Source organism: Marmota marmota, unplaced genomic scaffold (assembly GCF_001458135.2).
Source record: "Marmota marmota marmota unplaced genomic scaffold, marMar, whole genome shotgun sequence".
Lineage (NCBI taxonomy): Eukaryota > Metazoa > Chordata > Mammalia > Rodentia > Sciuridae > Marmota > Marmota marmota.
In genome coordinates, this window is record NW_026000142.1 from 7157056 (window position 1) to 7178027 (window position 20972).

General features: G+C 32.4%; 1 protein-coding gene across 2 annotated transcripts in view; it reads right to left on the reverse strand.

Annotated features, from left to right (window-relative positions):
• Nucleotides 1-1335: 1335 nt before the first annotated feature.
• The window catches only part of Thsd7a (thrombospondin type 1 domain containing 7A), a 389770-nt gene continuing 370133 nt past the window's right edge, over nt 1336-20972 (reverse strand). The window contains exons 23-28 of one of the 2 annotated variants that reach the window (XM_048785998.1): nt 18597-18770; nt 13253-13348; nt 10437-10519; nt 9902-10112; nt 7348-7435; nt 1336-6644 (exon numbers count right to left, since the gene is read on the reverse strand). In XM_048785998.1, coding sequence (XP_048641955.1) covers nt 6560-6644; nt 7348-7435; nt 9902-10112; nt 10437-10519; nt 13253-13348; nt 18597-18770 — 737 coding nt within the window. In that variant the 3' untranslated portion in view covers nt 1336-6559. The remainder of the gene's footprint in view (nt 6645-7347; nt 7436-9901; nt 10113-10436; nt 10520-13252; nt 13349-18596; nt 18771-20972) is intronic. The other variant, XR_007341524.1, reaches the window with a different exon arrangement.

Sequence of the window (20972 nt, forward strand, 5' to 3'; positions counted from 1 at the left end):
AGTTGATTGATGTTTGGCTTAACCTGGATTGAGATTTTTTTTCATAATTCAAACTGTGGCCAGAAAGCTATGGAATCTGCCTTAGGAGTTGCCAAGAGAAGGACATTTTACAATATTTGAGAATAGCAAAGCAGGGGGAAAAAATAAGCTCTTCTTAATTGCATCTACTAAATTTGGCCCATTTTGCTCTCTCCATCCACCTTGCTTCCCACCACCATCATGTTTTTAAGATTATATGATCAAAGAGGGAAATATGGCAGATCCACATCAGATTATTAACTTGAGTTACCTTGGCATCGAACTGCTATGGAGGAAGGTGGAAAGGAAGTGACCTGAGAAAAAGAAAAATCATTACACTATCAGAAAGCCTGATTGCATTTATGCATTTTTGTATGTACTTTTTCAGAGTAGTTGACACTGATGAGAGAGGTAAATAGAAGTGTGTGTTTGCTGTTCTTTGTAATAAATTCAGAGTTTAATAAAAAGAATCACGAGGGACACAGAAGAAACAAATGTAGAATGTAAAGTAGTCATGTTTGTATTTGTGTTTAAAGACATCCATTGGAGTTGCAAAATAAAAAAAAATGAAGTAAGTCATGAGACTCTGAATGCCAAGATAGAAAGAAATATCTGATATATTTTTTTAAAAACTTTTATCTAGATTCAATTGTAATGAACAGCAGAGAAAATGAGACCAAAACTTACTTTATTTGGGTGGGGAGCTGGGGATCAAACCCAGGGCCTTGCACGAGCAAGGCAAGTAATCTACCATTGAGCTTCAATGCCAACCCCTCACCCACCATTTTTTCATCAGGTATAGGAGGCTAGCTGCAGGTTTTGAGTGGTTCATGTATGATGAGATTAAAGGGTTCTCCGTTTAGTTGCATCCTAGCAAATGGCTACTTCAGAAAATGTTTTAACTATAAATTTCCCTGGCAGTGATTTGTCCAAGTTGTGCACTCATTTCTGAATTGGTTAGTGTGTTATTGCCTGCCTTGATTTCCATGTTTGGCCTTTGAGGGGTACACACAGCCTTAGACTGCTGAGACAGGAAGATCTGTGCTTCCTTCTAGAGTGTTCCATCATTCTTTGCTAGTGCCTTCTTTTAATTTACCGGTAACCAAGAGGTTCTTTGATCTTAATGATTAATCTTGTGGCCTCAGTTGACTTTTAAGGCAAAATTTGAATTTTTCAAACTTTCTAAATTGGAGTTGTTAAAAAAAATACTCGGGAAAGGGTAATATCAGTAGTAATGTGATTTGGATATTCACTGAAAAAAATATTCCACCCACATTTATGAAGCAAATTAAAACACAGACACACATAATCACATGATTAGAATGAAAATGACTTCCATGTTTATGTTTTCAGCAATATAGTTATTTACAAATAATCCATATGAAAATGTAAAAAAATCATATTACATCTTCACATGCCATTCTGTATTAACTGAATAAAGCTTAGTGACATTGTTTATTTGCAAATCTGTAGTTAATTGTACATAGACATTTTGTGCGTTATAAAAGAAATGTACATAATTTAAAATAAATTACACAATTTACAAAGTAATATTAACAAAGAACTCATAGACAGCTGCCTCCTTATTTAAACAAAATAAATACTCAGGTAGTTAAATTAACAAAAATACACATTTAGGGGATTATAATTTATAGAAAGATCATAAATTTACTAAAGTTGTATTTTACAATGGCAGATACTGATCTCTTCAAATTGCTATAGAAATGGGTAGGAAAAAGTACCAGAAAAGGAATCTAAATGTTTATTTTCTAAAAGTAAACACAATTAGATTCCTTAAAAGTAGTTGGGAAAAGTTTATTGAGGCTTGAAATAGGTAATCTAAAAGCTATTACTTAAAGAAAAAAAAAAAACCCTATAGAACACAACCATAAAAACGACACCTTGTTACATTCTAAATAGAATAGAGATTTTTGATCACTAAAATCTTAACTCCCACAAACTAAAACTCTTCATATTCTTTCTGTTTAATGGTGTGGCTTGGCAGAAATACACAAACAAACAAACAAACAACCCTGCAAAATTAACTATTCACTTAGCATTTGTTTTATTCACTTAATAAAGTAGGCATGACCATTTTTCAGTGTCCTTGCTAGATATGGAATTATCATTTCACACTGTAAAATACCCTTTTCATAAAAGAATAACCATTTGCAAGGCCCACTCTCCAGTGTCAGATGCCTGAAGTCTAGCTGCACAGCCAAGGACATCTGAGGGTAGGACCAGGTGGAACAATTATCACCAGAACAGGCAGGTGTGGTTCTCACATCTAACCTAGACCCAGGAAAACCATGCTCTGCAAGATTCCCTTAGAGTTGTTCACAGACTGCTGTCCTTTGGAACCCTCCATCTTGGAAGGGAAATAGAGCAAGAAACATGAGAAGCATGATCCTTGCATATTCAGACCCCAAACCCACCTAGGAATGGGTTCTTCTTGCTTCACAGTACTGAAAAGCATAGGCCTCCCTCACTGTCTTGTAGGGTGGGAAGTGAGCAGAGACACAGACAGAAACAGGGGGCTAAGAGGATACAGGGCACCAATAAAGCGAGGGTAAGAATTGACGGTATTTTTTTTTAATAGAAAAAGTTTTTTTTTTTCTTTTGCACATCCTCCACAGCTTTCCTTGCCCTTTTCTCACTTCTTTGACCAGTGCATTCTGTTTAACCAAGATGCTCACACTCTAAGTGACACTTTGATTCCAACAGGAAGGAAATATAAGTGTTCTCTACTTTTTTTTTTTTTTAAATAAAGTACTGAGCATGGTCAGTGGAAGGTGCTTCTGAGGGACACAGACAAGATCAGTCATTGATAAGAGAGAAATGTAGAGAGATACCAGGAAGAGAAGATCATAAAGGACCAAAGTTGGAGGAGGTAAATAAATATGTGAGAGTTGCCACTGGCTTCATGTAAGAAATGACTTCATCTTTGAATGGCCAGGAACTTTACAGGTTTCTGATTAAGTCACAATGACCATTTCCATCTATCTGGGGTGGAGGAGGAAAAACATTAAGCTTTTGATAGCGTGTCCTAAGTCACATTACATATAGAAAAATACTAACCACATCTATAAGCAAATCCAGAGTAAAGGACAATGTGTTCAAGCGCTATTGTTACTCCTTAAGCTTCTTTTCCTTCTTCTGAATGTCTTAGGTACCTATGTTTCCAAAAGCCATTATTAGTTTTCATGGTGCCTAGCAGAGTGTTTTACATGTAATAATTCAATAAATATTTCTTATATGTAAATTGTGCTTAGTTATAAGTAATTGAGACATGCTTTTATGCGCTCCCTTTAGTAGCTTAAGCTCCACTGTAGTGTCCTCAAAAAGGCTTTGAAATTAGGATTATAGTCAATGAACTGAATGAGGTATTGATAAATAAGCAAATCAGTCCCTTTCAAGAGAGATAAGTATGCCACTTCTACATGGTTTCTACTGAAATAGTCCAACATAATTATATAACAATATTTTTCTTTTCTTTTTTTTTTAAACCAAGCAGATCTTCATGCTTATAGAACAGTATCTCTAAACCTTTTTGGGCTCAGAGCATTTTGTCAAGGCAAAAGTGTTAGTAGACAATTTACCATGTTCACCTCCTAAATTCTTAGAATGAGCACAAAGAATAAGGTTTTGATGAATTTCTAGTATTTAACTCATTATGAACTCATGCCAAAAAACAAAACAAACATAAATATGATAATCTCCACTTGTTCAAACTGGCCAAATAATTATCTTCCCTTTTTTTCACGTCATAAGAGGCCATCTAGTATTAATTTATATTAACAATAAGCATCTAGTATGTTCCCTGGCATTGGTTCACATAGCACCTAATGTCTTCCACATATATAGTGCTGTGAGATGTCATCAATTTTGGGATATAATGTCTTATATTTTTATAACACTTTATAATTTTTGATCTCTTAATTCATTTATTTCTTACAACCTAGGCAGGATAATACTGATTTGTCTTTTGAATAAATTACATTTTATAATATCTTAAGTACAGCTTTTGTAGGAACAGTATTTTATTCTATTCCCCTTTTCAAAATTACTAGGTGTTGCATACATTTCATAAGACTTTTGCAATTTTTCAAGTAATTTTAATAGATTTTTTTCTCAACCATTTTGGATGAATGGAGTACATTTTACCAAAGAGATCAATTTGAGTATTATCTGGAAGCCTCCTGAGTATATATATTGACCCTCACCATTTTAGAATAACAATATTACTTCTTTCTCTTCCATTAAAAAAGATAAAATGGACTTTGTTTTTATGTTTTTCCATGGTTGAGTCCTTGGTTTAAAATAAAATTTCTTATCTTACTGACTACCTGTTATCTTTGAAATATTTCCATTGCTTAATATAGTGAATATTGGATAAAGAATGAATGCTTACAACAGTTCCTATTGCAATATGTAGAAATATTTTCATTTGGGGGACATTCTAATCTCTTTTGTAATCTTTGCAAATACTCTAGTAGACAGCAGGGGGAGATCAAAATCCACTGTATACTATGTGAGGGGAAAATGCTTTATAATCCCAAGCACTTTTATAGCTACATGACTATGTTTAAGATGAAATAACTTGCTTACAGTTTTTAAAAGACATGAAAACCTAACATTCTCCCTGATCCCAAAGGTTGTTACAGTCAATATTGCCTAAAAAACAGTGCTGCTTTTTAAGGTCACCATTCAAGCTTTCTTTTCATAAAACGGAGTTCTCCTAAGTTAGAAACTGTTCTACTGTGCAATCTCAGAGCTATATCTGTGACAAATATAACTACTTCTAGTGCAATGTAAGTTTAATGCCTGAATTTTCACCTTTGAAATTAAACACTGGTGACAGAGCATAAATGAATGAAAACTAAAGATGCAACGGAGAGTTAGACTTAAAACCATCTGGAGTGGTTGTCGGCAAACTAGAATCTGTAAATGTGGTGTGCTGGCTGCTTTTAAAAAGTGTTTTTCTGGAAAACAGCCATATTCATCCTTTTTCTTCTTTTGTGTCATCTCTGGCAACATTATACAATGTCAGAGTTGAGAAACTGCAATGAAGACCGGGCTGAAAATAATTACTGTCTGATCCTTTATAGAAAAGGGTTGCCGCCCTTGGTCTAGATTTCTAATATATATATTTTTTAAAGTTTAGGTTTTGAAATTCTACAATAAAAGACTGGTTCAAATTTTACTAGTAAGAAAGACAAAAGACTATGGATTTTGACATACTGCCTACAAGACAGTCCTTCACTCTGAAACCGAGAGAGCAAATCAGGGAGAAAGAAAAATCAACACATACTTTTGATTTCTTTTAGTTACAAAAATCATTGATGAGATTACCTTCTTCTCCATCTTCCTGAAATTGAAAAGACAAGCAGTTTCTTTTTTTCTTTTCTTTTCTTTTCTTTTTGTAACAAAGATAACAAATATAAAAATCTAGTCATAAAGAGCCTTCAAAGAACAATTACAAACCAACTAGAGGGATCCACCTTTTGGGGGGTTAATGGGCTTAAGATACCACTATGTTGTCAGTTTTACAATGGCTGCAGAGCCAAGGAACAGTGTATACAGCAGGTAACCGCTGAATCCATCCTGTTGCCATCCAAACTGAACTTTACTCTCTTCAGGATACAAGAACTTGCAGAAGTCTCCATGACACTCTTGGCAAAGATGTCTTCATCCCATATGAAAAGAGGCAGTTTCTATGGCATATTGGTTAAGTAAGTGTCTATCATGCTGCACTAATATAGTGCAAAAATGTGCCTTCCATAAGCAAAAAAGATGCAGGCAACCAGTTTGAAAATCAGGGAAAGTAGAAATGTATCAACACAAGCAATTTAGCTTTCCAGACAATAACCACTATAAAATACTGAACTTGAGGACTCTTTCTTCTAAGATACTAGTACATGTCCAGCATTCGTACATTGGAGAGAGCCAAGAGTGAGTCTTATAAAAGAGTCTCTGTCTCTGAAATGCAGGTCAATAAAAGCAACCATCAAACCAGGAAGATGCTGAACTTATTCAATGGATTTTCTGTTTAGCTTGGAACTTTTCTCTTCTTCACTGTTAAAGTTGCTTATTGACAAGTATATAATATGACATTACAATGTGTGTCAATCAATTGAGTATATATGTTGTTATGCTTTACTGTAGTATTGTAGAGGTCTTGTTACAAACTCTTCATGCTAGAATGTTCTGTGGGCTATCATTGCAAACAGCCTTGTGTCGGGCATCCAATGGCCAATTTTACCACTATATTTTAGAAATGAAAGTGGTTTTTCAATTGGTAGATTTCAGAAAAGATGACATAAAAGATGACAAACTTCTAGAATTCTGAATGTTGTTGGATTATATGTTAGTGGTGCTATCTTGAATAGCTCAGTGGCAGCATGATTTTCATTTTCATTTTCTTTTATTTTAAGTTAAAGTGAATTATAATCCACAGAGTTTGGATAATGTTGCTGCAGCCTCTGGATATCTACAACAAGGTCAGAAAGCCAAAACTGGTTGTTGCCAGGAAAGTTAAGTGTTACATGTCTGCATCTCCATCATAAGCTAAGGTTAAAGGTTTCAGTCGGTTGTTTTGCCTTCTTTGGGGTTTCTTTGGCTTTTTGCTGTAAGAAATTCATTAAAATTGGGAGAAAGAAAATATCAATCTTCAATTGTAATTTTTATCATCTTATATTTTAAAAATAAGCAAAATTAATTGATCAACCTAAATTGCCCACTTTCCTGCCATACTAAATTCAACCTTAGAATTTGGCGTTCTGGTCTCTAAATTTCACAGTTTTGTGTTTTGGAAAAAATGTTAAATAAGTTTCAAGTATTTTACTATCCTCTAAAAGACAAATTATCCTTGTGTCCTTTAGTACAAACAACAGAAGCAAGATTATAGTATAATCATCTGTACTTGGCCACAAAACTTTATAAATAATGTACAATTTATAAATGATACATGTTTGCCAAGATGATTGAATAAGATTATGTATTACCATAACATCTTTCTCCAGTAGTAATTCAATATAAAAATGTATAATTCACCACAGTCCATATAAAGCATCTTTCTTGGTATACTTACAAGGTAGCAAACTTGAAAAGATGATCTAAAACAATTCTGATTTATCTCAAGAGACTTACATGGCCCAGATTTTTTTAGATTTTTAAGACTAAAGTCTTATTTATTTAGAATTTTATGTGAACAGTGAATAAATACAGTATACTTATTTCAGGCATTAGTTTTTTTTCCAGAGTTATAGGCAACTAAAAGTGTTTTCTTTGAAATAGAGACATTAAATTTTTAAACATTTAAACACTCACCAAGCTAGATAAATCATGGAGACAATAAAGATGAGTAACACAAATGCCCCAGCGGCTACACCGTAAACCCAGGTCCTTAGTCTCCCATCTAAGAGGAATGGATATTAGGCATTAATTTACATTGGTCTGGAATACATATGACAGTCTTTAACTATGACCAATGACCAATCACATATGACCAATTCAAAACTCAAAATGAATTAGTGCTTCAGCACAGTTATTGATTATTGTAAATCTGTATTATGAGTTAGATGCTGCTTTGTTAAAGATAAATTAGCAATGAAATTGAATTGAAAAGTAGCAAATAGTATTTGTATTCAGATGTAAGGTTTATATGTCTAAACTTCTGCTGCTTTTTAGCTGACTTTTACTTCAGATTCAATGTATGTGCTATTTACATAGACACTGTCTTATGATTTCCTACGAATTTTGAGAATGACACTTATAAGAAAAGATTAAAAGTCGTCCAATTTTAAGAAAGTTCCACAATCTACAGTTGATACACACAGGTATTTGAACACTAACTCTGTCATTTTAATGTTTTAGTTACAGATGAAAGTGAATATATTTAACATTTTTTTTTTGTGATTAATTATCTGTCTTGTCTGCATCTACAGTATGTTTTAAAATTGATTTGACAAATATCATTTGCAAAGAATCCATTTTGAATAACATAAAAGTATTTCTAAATTTTACTGCTTCCTTTTCTATTATATGGAATTAGGCATGACAGGATCTTTTCTAATTTGTTTTTCTGGTCGTATTCTCTTTGAACTTCTCAGTTCTATGCTCTGAATAAACTTCAAACACAAGATTCTATTAATGATGTTGCCTAACTTAATTTGATCCCAACATCAACGTATTTTCTGTTGCATGTGTATAATTAAATATATGATATTAATGTTAAAATTATAGATTGGGCAAATTGACCCCATGGAGACTCTAGTTTATTCAATAGTTGTAAGGCTTCAGAAGCAAATGCATAATGTACAATGTTTCTGGCCTGGAGCTGGACCAACTTAGAGGGTCATTTGCAGAAAAAAAATCCCAATTAATATTCTAAATATTGTTTCGTTTCAATCCTAAAGATTTTTCAAAAAAAAAAAAAATTTCAGCTGAGTATAGAATCAAAAGAGCGTTTCCACTATTGGGTTCCTCTGCCCTGAAAATTTTTCAACAAGTATTTGGGTTTTTCATAAAGCAAAGAATTTCTGCTACTTTCCAAGATATGCACCTTTTAAATATATTAAAATTCTTATTTTTTTGGGAAATGATATATTAAATTTAAAATAATTACAGTAATATTCTTTAATATTTATTAATATTTTCCCTTTTTAAAAGCATGGTTTTAATGTGAGAAGATTCACTTGAAAGTCAAGATTACTTATGGCCATCTGCTAGTCCACATCATGAACACTGAGAGAAGAGTTTACTAAACTTACACAGACAAGTCAGTTTTGCAAAATAAGCTGTATTTTTGGCTAAAAACCTAATTTAAACAGGAATAGTGTAGATAAAATTAATCACAAATATTTAAAATACTTTAATACTAATTCTTCAATAGGAGAAGGTATTTTGACTTAACTGATTAGAAACAGCTACGCAAATTCCTTTCTTCCTTTTCTCATGTTCCTAATGGAGCTATAAAGTAGACTATGCCTGGCTGTGCCTGGAGATTTCCTTTAGTTATGAACTAGTGATACCTTTAGGTTGTGAGAAAAAGTGGCCTGATCTTAATATAACGCTTGTGGGACATTTTCGAGCACCAGGTTAGTTCCAGGGCTGAGTGTGTGATTGAATCCAAACGGGGAAAGAAAATGTGCAGAGTAGGAGGAGTAGCACTTTATACCACTTCAGCAGGCCTTCAAGCTTTTACCTGTGTAGGCTTCAAGTCCATTAAGAGAGATGTTAAGAGCTATCTATTTAATATGAAAATGGTCTGGTCAGTCATAAAGAAAGGAAGGCTCCACCCCTACTCCGGTGTATCTGGTGCTAGTACAGATTCTGAGATTTTTGAATATGACAACTTTTAGGGCTGATATAAATTGTTGGCTACCAAGTGCCCCTGGCAGAAGACTGCATTACTCAAGTTCCTAGTTAAGGTCCTAAGTATTAATTCTTTGTGATCAAATAGAAAATTCTCAAATGTCTATATACTATTATTTGTCACAATTCTGAATGACAGTATACTTTTTCCTAATTCATATTTTCATCACTGTATCTCAGTATACAACTAATTATACTTGTAACTTCAGGACTAGGATTGAAATGAGTAATATCAATCCTAAAATTTTTCTCAGAAGAAAGTAATTTCATTTCTGTAAACTTTGGGCATAAGTGGCTTCACATATAATAAAATAAAAAGATAAGTGACTAGATGGTCATATCAGAATAAATAAAATGAATATCAGAATAAATGAAATAATAATAGCTCATGTTTAGATGAAACAATAATAACTCATGTGAAAATATTTGCTTATTAAAAAAAAATCCTTTGCCACTGGCTAAATGTCTAAATAAAATATTCTGAATCATCACTGTCTACTCATTTCACCTGGCCCAAATGGCTGCAGAAACCAGGTCCTGCCCCGTCCTGCTGGGTTACTGGAGGGCTGGGTTGGATGTACTGCCCGACTGGTTTTCACATCTCCTCTCTTGTCCTCCATGGTGGGTATCACCACCACAGGGATAAGTGTGCATTGCTCGAGTGTGCTGTTAGAAGACATGACCTCAGTGTACCCCTCTTCACAGCGGCATGCCTTTGTCTGCAGGAGAACAAGAAGAGTTCTACTAGGCATGCAAGAGAATCTTTGAAAGCACAACAAACTGTACTTGGAGAATTTCAAAGAAGGATTGTTTGAGAGATTTCACAATGTAATTTCTGTCTTAACTACATTTAAACATCTCTACTTTTGGGGTTTAAATAAAGTTATTCTAAAAGTAGGCACATTCAGAATTATTTACATTGCTTTAAAAAAGCGGTCTAAAAATAGAATTTTTGTATCTTAAGACATGTTTTGGGGAGGAACTACATAGAAGGGTGATAAAGGATGGAGGCAACTTGTGCATCTTCATGAATTCACACATACCTCACTGCAGTATGAATGAGGCTGAGTGCACGGGGGGTTACAAGACCTATCAGCATCAGGCTGGCTCACCACCAAGCAGCCCCCTGCAGGACCAAAAATCATATTTTAGCAAATAGCATTTCTTGCTAAGATAAAAAAATATTGTTGTTATAGACTTGTCTTTGAATTTTGAACCATTTGGGAATACCTAGGATTTTTCTCTCCGTGAAATATTGGGTTGATCTTTATCACTTTATTTAACAACTTGAAGCCCTTTTTACTCACTCTGGGAGGACAGGGTCTGGCACTTAGTAGCTATTCAATATGTTTGTCAAAAAGATGATTTTATAGCTGCTCTCTTGAAAATACTAGTGGCACACAACCTCCTTCTGTCAATAGTTCCTGAAGCCAAGCTCAACAATTGAAAAGCAAATTTAATTTTCTTTTAAAGTTCAAATTCTTTCTTGGCTATTTGAAATAATATTTTTAAGTCCCTTGAAATAACTCTTTAAATTATGTGACTACCACATAAATGTATTTTTGATAATGCATATTTCATTTTGAGAAAAATCATTACTTCTCTTATTGTAGGGTATGGGGGGCATCTTTATGTGTATTATTTCCTTAACTTGATATTGTACCAATTTACTCTTCTTTGTTTTCTAGCACAGTACCAACTGTGCCTGTTGTGATGTATTAAAGATGGGAATAGATGTATGAAGTAAATAATAATTGGTCAACAGGAAGGAACCCATAGTTTTAAATTATATTTGTTCATTTTAATAGAATTTTAGCCAAGCAAATTTTTCTTTATTTATGGAATTGATGACCCTCTGGATTTAATCAAAGGTGTCTATTGTTAATGCTTTGTCTTTCTGCATTACAAATACAAAATATTCATGGAAAAATTGTTATGAACACACAGTTAGCAATTGCAAGGCAATTGGAGTTAAGTGGCCATATAAGTTATTATCATTAAACACATGAAGAAAAGGAAAGAAGTATCTCAAGTTTTTATAGGGACAATTTATAAATTAAAGCAATTGACCCAGATAGGTAATGTACTTTACAGGCTTGTATAGCTCTCATAAAGAATCTTATCTCTCCTAAAAGATGGAAGAAGAATGTACATAGAGTTTATCACAAATTATTTGCACTTTGGCTTTTTGGTACTAGACTGCATTAGGGAAAAAAAAAGAAATACATTGGACACTATTGCATTGAAAAGAAATTAAAATATGATTTCTATAAAAAAGACTTTAAAGGTTGACTTTACTCTGCTTTGGGGAAATAGTCCCAAATGCAGTGGGAAAAGAGCTTCTTACATATAATAAAAGGGTAGACAAATATTTGCATCCATATTGGAAAAAATGCAAACTAACAGGACCCTCTGGCAAAGATGTTAAATTCCCTTAGAATAGTTTGAAGAAGAATGTAGACCTTAATTTCCAATCTCTGAGTTGAGTGGGTGACCTTTGTACACCTTCTGGTTCAGAAAGCCCATGCTCCCCTATCTAGTGCTCTTTTCATCGTACTCTTCTTCTAATGGGGTTTGGGCAGATTTTTCTCCTCTAAAACAACCCTGTGGAAAAAGCCAAGAGTTTTCTAGTAAAGTGTCTTTTCTTTCTTATACATGTGTCCACTGGGAGATGCTATTGTCAAGGGTTTCCTGATATAGCTTTCTCATGTGAAAAATCAAGAAAGCAATTTGACATGCTGTTCTAGTTTTCACAGGGAGGAAATAAGTAATTAGGTTTCAATAAATCTGGGTAATTTAAAATTCAATATAAAATTGATGCTTTTCAAGAAGCATATTGATCCCTGCTCCTATTATCTTACCATATATATTAAAGTTAAATTTATAAATGGACATTACTCTGAGGCATCCAAATGCACGAGGAGGGTCAAAACAATAGAAGCCAGTCAACAGGAGCCCTGAGCAGTTTATTTTCAATACTGCTGCTGCTATGCTATGGAGCTTCCTGTATATTAGATCTATGAAAAGAAATGGTTTAAGGAGAGACATTAGATTTTTGGGTTCACATGTCTGAGGTTGAATCTGGTTCCAAACTTCATTGTTTCTTAGGAAATTCGCAGTGTGATTCACTATGTATCTAGCACCAAAGTTTTTTTTCCCTTTTAATGGGTCCTTGGGATCCCTCAAATTTCCTGAGCTCATACAAAGAACCTTTTAGTATCTGCATCTTAGGGTAATTCTTTGGAGGTATATTTAGATCAAAATACAATTAAAATAATTTCTTTAGGCTTTCTTCTTTAGAAGTATAATAATTTGGGGGTGGGAACACTAAAGAGGATTTTCAGATGCTCTGGGTTCCAGATTTATCAGCAGGTCTTGACTACTAATTAGTAAAAAGTTAAAAGTAACAGATATCTGAATTCAAGCAAGTATGTGGATTGGTATAATCATGCTCCCCTGATAGTATTTTTGGTCTGCATTTATATTAGCTTTAAGATGCACAAGTACAAATAGTACAAAAATGTTTTTTTTAAGTAGTAAATTATTAATATATAAAATGCTTGTAAAACAAATCTGAAAATACTTATATAAATAATTTATTAGAATTAGATAGTATTTTAATTAAATAAGTTCTAGCAGTAATATCAAAAAGGGCTATCTATCAGTGGGAGAGAATATGAAACATCATGAAGTAAAATAATTTGTCATTGGTACCACATATGTATAGAGTTGAGGCGTACTAATCTCAGCCATGTGTTGGAAACTGAAAGATTATTCTTGTATCCTTCTTAATTTCTTTAATCAATTACATTTGTGTTATAAGAATACTTTTAAAGGCAAAGAGAAATTGGAGGTTTACCTGTTACATTTACACCGTCTGACCTTTGACACCAGACTGTTCGGGAAGAGCCCTTCCACGCACTGGCCATCCATTTATACTCATAGCACTGTCCATCTGCAGGGACACAGTAAACATTGACAGGAGTATTCTATTGCCCAGAACAATCGTGGTGACAGAGGGCTAACAAAATTTTTATGAACAGTTGAAAAGGGATAAGAAGTCCATTTCTGAAGAGTCAAATGTCAATTTATTGTCTGGAAGTTGCCCTGCAAATATTGTATCAATGTAGTTATGCACCTAAATCTCAACTAAAATTACATGCCTGCTATCATACCACTTTGTAATTTAATTTTATGGTTTGCTTTTAAAGTATCATGGAATATCAAATATACAGACAGGCATGTAAAATAACTAAAAAATATTCAGTTACCTATCATGTAATTCCAATAAATATGCCATTTAGTCAGGTTTGCTTAAGTTTTACTTTGCTTGTCAATGAATAAATGATATAAACTTGATGTCCTATTACATTCCTTCCTAATCCCATGTCTCCCTGTCTTAGCAGTGCACTCTCTTCCAAAGTATAGTTATGACTGTGGCATGCTTTTATTTTTTTCTTAAATATATATGTTCATATATATTCCCCAAAATGATATATTTTATGAAGTTTTACAATTTCTGTGTTCTATATATAATCCTAAAACTTATTGGTCAATGTTATAGATTATATAGTTCTGTGATTTTTTAATGTAAATTGGTCAACTATTTTAATTGTTATTGTAAATTCCATTGTACTAAATACTACAATTTATTCTTCTGCTTCCTCTATTAGGTTGTTTTAAATGCCTTGCTAACCTTATTCAAGTCTACTGATGCTTCTTTAAGATAATATCTAGAAGGGAAATTTATGAATATCACTGTATGGACAGCTGAAACTTTATTAAATATTGTTCATTTTTTCCTCCAAAAGGTGAACATTTATGTACCCACAGATAATAGATAATAATTACTACTGTTGCAAACAGTCACAGTTATAATACTATATTTAAAAATTTTTGTTAGCCCTTACATATGAAAACATATTTTATCATTTTTAATTGAAATTTTTTTGAATACTAAGGCTACTAAATAGTTATAAAAAATTTGGGGGCATTTGGATTTCCTGTAATGGAAATTGTTTATTTATATCTTGCAGCTATTGTTATTTTTTTCATCTAGTGACATCTATGTCTTTACTTATTAAATTAAGGGAATTCTTTATTCTAAAATAGTGATTCTCAAAGTCTGGCTCAGGAACCATGGATGATATTATCTATATGATTAATAACAGAAAAGCTCTTTGAAACCCTGAACAATTTTAAGACTATAAATTCTTATGGATCCAAAAGTTTTAGAATTGCTGTCCTAGACATTAATCCTTTCAATTAATTGGCCTCAAAATATTTTTTCCTGTTTGGCTCATCCTGTTACCTTGTTTATGATCTATTTTACTATGTAGAAGATTTAAATTACAATTTAATTTTTAATCTTTTTCAATTTTGGCTGTGCTTTTAGTGTCATATTTAAAAAAACCCTTCTTGATTTTGAGTTAATAAAAATATTTTCCATATTTTCTTTAAATGTTTTGCAGCGTTGATCTTTATCTTAAGGTCTAAAATTTATTTGGAATACAGTTTTTATATTATGTGTGCTAAATATAGTTTAAAAATATTTTATGGATAACAAATTCTGGCAACACTATTCACCCACTGCTTGTCCATTGACTTTCAGTCTGCCTCTTTCTTACATGTAAACATCCATTTCTGAGATTCTCTATCCTGTTCCACTAATGTGATTGTTTTATTTCTAAGCAATCACTTTGTTTAACTGTCAATGCTTTGGAGTAAACCTTGACATAAGCTATGTAAGTCCCTTGATCTCCTACTTTCTCTTCTAAATAAAATTCTGTGCTCTTTTTAGTCTTTAACCTCTCCAAATTAATTTTAGGATCCATTTATTGGGTTACTCTAACAATGTGTTCAAATAGCATGGAATTTATAGGTACATTTATGTAAAATTGATGTTGTGATATTGAAACTTTTTATCCATAAAATGGTCTATTTCACCAATGTTTTAGTTCTAATTTATGCCTTTCGATCAGATTTTATAATTTTATACACATATTACATCATCTTGTTAATTTATTTCTACTTATAGTTTTACTTATATTATTAACATAATTTTTCTGGCTAAAACTTGTAACTGGGTCTTATAGATTAAAGAAAGATTAATTATTTCTATATCTATTTTTTGGGGGAGAGGGTACTGAGGTTTGAACTCAAGGGTGCTCAACCACTGAGCCACATCCCCAGTCCTATTTTGTATTTTATTTAGAGACAGGGTCTCACTGAGTTTCTTAGCACCTCACTTTTGCTGAGGCTGGCTTTGAACTCTGATCCTCCTGTGTCAGCCTCTGGATCTGCTTGGGATTACAGACATGTGCCACCGTTCCTAGCTTGTATATCTGTTTTTAAAACATATAATGTTCCTGAACTCTCTTACTTCCAAATACTTATTTATTGATAAGTAACAGACAGACATGAGTGATGGGAACAAGAGGTTAAAGGGATAATTGTATAAATTAGGCCTACTGTGCTGACCCCTACCATGTTTTCTTTTACAAAGCAATTTACCTGCTGCTCTGGGTGGCTTTAATCAATAGGATATGCTACATTCCTCACCAAACAACCTGTTATTTGCATAAGAAAAACAGGCCTCAAAGGCTCCTCCCTGTCTATATGAAGAACATGAGTTACTGTAAAGCAGGGCTGGGGGAAAAAATAAAATGTTGAGACCTTTACACAGACTACATTCCAAGACTCCAGGAGACAGAATTATTATTATTAATAATAATAATTAATTATTACTAAATTCCCTTAACCATAAAACCTATAAGAATGAGTTTCATATAGGACTGGTCAGCATGGTAGCATGAGTCAAAGTGACTCCAGAGTTACCTTGGATCCTTAGCATGCCATTATAATGGTAAAATCTCCCCTCCATGGGGTAAGACCATTCATAGTGGGAACTCAGAAGTCCTAGGTGATCTTGTCAGTCAAAAGCCAAAAGGTAGACCTGAGTAGGGCTTTCTGGAAACTTCCCTGGAAACCCAAATACGATTGGACCTGAGGGGTGCACCATCCCTCTCCTGAGAGGACCCACTCTTTCCCTTGAGTGAGTTCCCCTTTTCTCTTTTCCTATCTCTTCTCATAAACTCATGTGTGCTACTCTGAGTAACCTGTCTGAGATCTTCCTGGCATGATAGCAAGAACTAGCGATTGAGGACATCTGCAGTCACTTCTATTTACAGAATGACCTTGTTCTGCAATGTTTATAAATTACCTTGAATATGGAAAATTTTTTCTTCTAGTTCAAGTTTGGTTTAAAAGTTTTTATTGTAAATTATTGAATTATATAGTTTTCCAGTAAGCATTAAAAAATAATACCCTATTTGTTTCTGTTAATGAGTAGAATTATATTAGTAGGTGTTTCTAATATTTATGTATCTTTGTATTTACAGAATTAATTATAATTTGTCATGATGTTAATTATCTATTAAATACATTATGATTTGGTTAACTAATATTTTATTTTATGATTTAGACATTTATTTTCATTGGTAGTTTATTTCATTGACTGGTTTTACTGTAAAAATTACACTATCTTAGCAGTTAGGGAAATTTTACTTGTTTTCCCCACTTGATTTGATTTTATGTACTTTAGATTTCAAATAAGAGTTAACATTCTCTATTTCTTTATATTTTGGTAAAATTTATAATTAAACCTATTAAAGTTTTAGATTGTGAGTACGTACGAGTATATATTTGATATATTTAAATTTTTAATAATTATAGATTTCATAGTGTAGCCTTTTTATTGCTCTTGATAAATTATAACATTGTAAGTTATTTTCATTTAAGTTTTACATTCATTAGCAAAAACTATTTATAGAATAAGATTTTCTAAGCTCTTTTCTATTTGCAGTAGTATAACTTTGCTTTTTTTTTTTCCTTATTGATTTATCCTGAGGTGATCTACTTTGTTAACTTGGTCAGAATCAAGCTATTGGATTTGTGAATTATTTTTTGTTTGTTTTGTATCTCATTATATTTGTACTTGTGTTGGTTGAATTTTATTTCCTTTTTTTTCTTTTTAAAAATGAAACTTCTTGAGTCGAAACCTTGTGTATTTTTAGCTTTTCCTTCTCCTAGGTCAGCATTTAAGGCTGTAAGTTCTCTACGTACTTTGGTGCATCTCACATGTTTGACATATAATACCCTAAAAGTGTGGTTTTCAGGTTTTACCTTTGGTGTATATAAAGAGATTTCTTGTCCAATTATTGTGCTATTGATTTCTAATTTTATTGTACTGTAATTGGGCATAAACAATTTTTTTTTCTTGCCTTGAGAGTTGTTCAATTTATTGTAGACCCTTAGCTTGTTCTACTTCTCTATTTACCCTGTTTTAAGTAGATGAAGTATCTTATCTGATTGGTAAAATAGGAAGATTAAAGAGACAGGGTAGGTAATTTTATCTAATCCTTGGTTTATATCATCTTGCTCATTTGTTTTTCATTTTGAGTGTTCTTATCCAAGAACACTTCTAAGCTTTCTCCTTCAACTTTTAATGTAACAATGATATTTTGAACCCTACTTGCTTTTTTGTTATATTTTTAAATTGTTTCAGGACACAAGTAGGAATAAAACAGTTGCTGAGCATCACATTCTCCTCTAGATTACAATTCTTTTGCTTTCATGATATTTTAATGCTTTGTGATTCTTGAATATGTCAGAATATGTCATGTATTGCCAACATGAAGTGAGTTATTCTATTTGTGTATATATAAACATACATAGACACATAAAGTAATAGGTACTTATATATTCTATGTCAAATTATATTAAAATTAACATCTGATCAACAATTTGATTTATTAATTTCTGAGAAAATAGTTACATCTCTCATTAGCTATAAATTTATAATTTTTCTTTAATTTTGTCATTTGATTTAAGTAAATGGAAAGATATTGTTGGATTCATGAATGATCATTATTATAAGTGTAAAAACAATATGTTTTGTATTATCTTAGCCTTCTTTAGCTCTAAATCTGGGAAGAATTTTTATGATATTTCACATTAATTAGGGAGACAGGATTTTTCCTTTCTCTAAATCTTTATAATTCAGAATCTTACTCTTCATTTATTTCTCAGTCTTAAGGGTAATCACAGCCAATTTTCTTACTTAAGAGAAAACTCTTTATCTTATGCTTTTGCTTATCAACACAGAACTAAAATAATTAGGCTTTATTAATTGCAGCACTTACCATCACATGATTTTGTTTCTAACATCTGCTCTGGGCACAGATGTTGATTCTCCAGTTCTTGTATAATCACTGCTCTGGATCGGACCTGTATTCCACCAAAGCCTAGGTCTTCACCATTCACACAGGTCAGCTGACACAGGCTCCATGGAGACCAGTCCTTCAAGTAACAGTCACCTGTAAAATACAGGTTTATAGTTTTCACTTACACATATAAAAAATAGCCTGCCTGATGATCATTTTTTTATTTTTAAAAGTTTTTTAATCATTTAATTCTAACCCCACATGGCAATGTTTGTAGGTATACTAGTCGTATATAATATTTATATGATGGATAAGCATCTAATAGTTGTAACTTTACATGTAATTTTGAGTTTGTATAAATATTGTCATTTTCAGAGTGACTATTATGGAACTATTTGTTGCTTAATGATATAAAATAGAAACTAGGTTTGAAGGAACTTGACCACTATGATCATCTCCTAATAGAACAAATATTTGGTTAAAACCTACCATCACTCTTGTCATTATCATTATGAAGGAGTTTATTTAAATCACTGACACATAGAACTTGGCTTCTAGGTGTTAATAATTTCAAAGGGGTGTACAGTTTATTACTGAAAACAGTCTAAGCAGTCTAAAACAGTCTATGACTATTTTATCTATACTTCTTCCCAGAGAGGTTGAGACAAGACAGCAAATTGAGCAGCTATAGCTGTGGAAATGATGTATACTCTTTCTCTGATCTACGTCTTTAATTGGTTTTACCCTCCTCTTTTTTCAAATATCTATTGAAGAACAATAAGTAATATACGCAAAATGATCAGAGATCATGAATGCACAGATAGCTGAATTTTCACAATTGATTACATATGCATGTGATCAATATTAATCAAGGAACAGAGCATTCCCAGAGTCTCAGAATGCCTGTCATGTCATGTATAAAGTCATGCCATTATGTACTATTTTCTGTGTTTGGCTTCTTTTACTCATTTGTATTTGTAAGATCAACCACATATTTATGTGGTTCTAATTTGTTTTTTTGTTTTTACTGCTATACTTTGTTCCATTATGTGCATATACCTGATTTAGATATCTATGCTACTATAGATTAGCATGTGGGGAGTCATAAATTTTTCCAATTATAAATAATGCTGTCATAAATATTTTAGTGAAAGCCTTTGATGAACACATACACATATGTATGTGTGTATATATGTGTATGTGTGTGTGTTTGTGTGTGTGTATGTGTGTGTGTGTGTGTGTGTGTGTGTATAAATGTATGTATTTCTATTGGACATATAAATAAGAGCGGAATTGCTCAGTCATAGTATCCATGTATTAAAAATCTTTTACCATTTTGGGAATAGGGAAGATTTAATAAAATATGCCTTCCTCATATTCCCATCCATTCTTCAGGATGATGGCTTGGTGATAGTCTTTAGAATATACAGTTATTTATGACAGACACAAATCCAGAGGGGCTTCATATCACTTTAATTATTCCAGCTATAAGATATGACTACTTCATATTTCCTTATATTATACTATAGATAACTGAGATTAGAACAAAGTTACCTGGAGATCTGATTAATGGAAAAACTTCTTATGTCATGATTAAGAAATCCTAAAAATACATGAATTATTGACCAAAAGATAAATGTATTACAGAAGAGTAATTTCTTGTAGATCTTTATTAGAGAACATTATCAGTACTCCTAAAGTACAAAAAGTCAAGTAAATTTTAGAAATGCTAAGGAAAAAGAAACTAGAAACAATTTTAAAGTAGTCTAAGAACGTTTTAGAAATACCCCTAGGAAATGCACATTTGGGTTCCTCGATTTTTAATTATGCAGGAAAAACTTCTAAGGTTTAAATTTTAAAAAAACCCTTTCTATAGATAAAGCATAATTTCATCTTAGAGACTGCAAACTACATGAAAATATACCTTAAGAAGATCCTCAATAAATGTTTTAACAGTAGATTGGATTATGTAATTATCATCTCCAAATAACCCATATCAAGAGCCAAATATTTAATAATAGCAGATGAGAGTGAGGCATTCTCTTCTACTGGACATACTTTTCTATTTTGAACATGGAAATTATTGATACAATAATAAAATTAAAACACACCTGCTAAAGATATGACAATGAAATGCATGAAATATATTTGCTAATTCAGTATTATACTGTTTAAATAGTTCACATAGCACTAGCTTTCAAATGCCATCTTTAGAGAAAACTAGCAAGAAAGGAATTTGAGTGAACAGATTGCAATTTATAAGAGCAGTCATCTTCTGGATTGTGATTACTTTAGTTAAAATGGTATGTTTGCTCTGTTCTATGTTATCATAGGATCCTGTAGTTTTCTTTCATA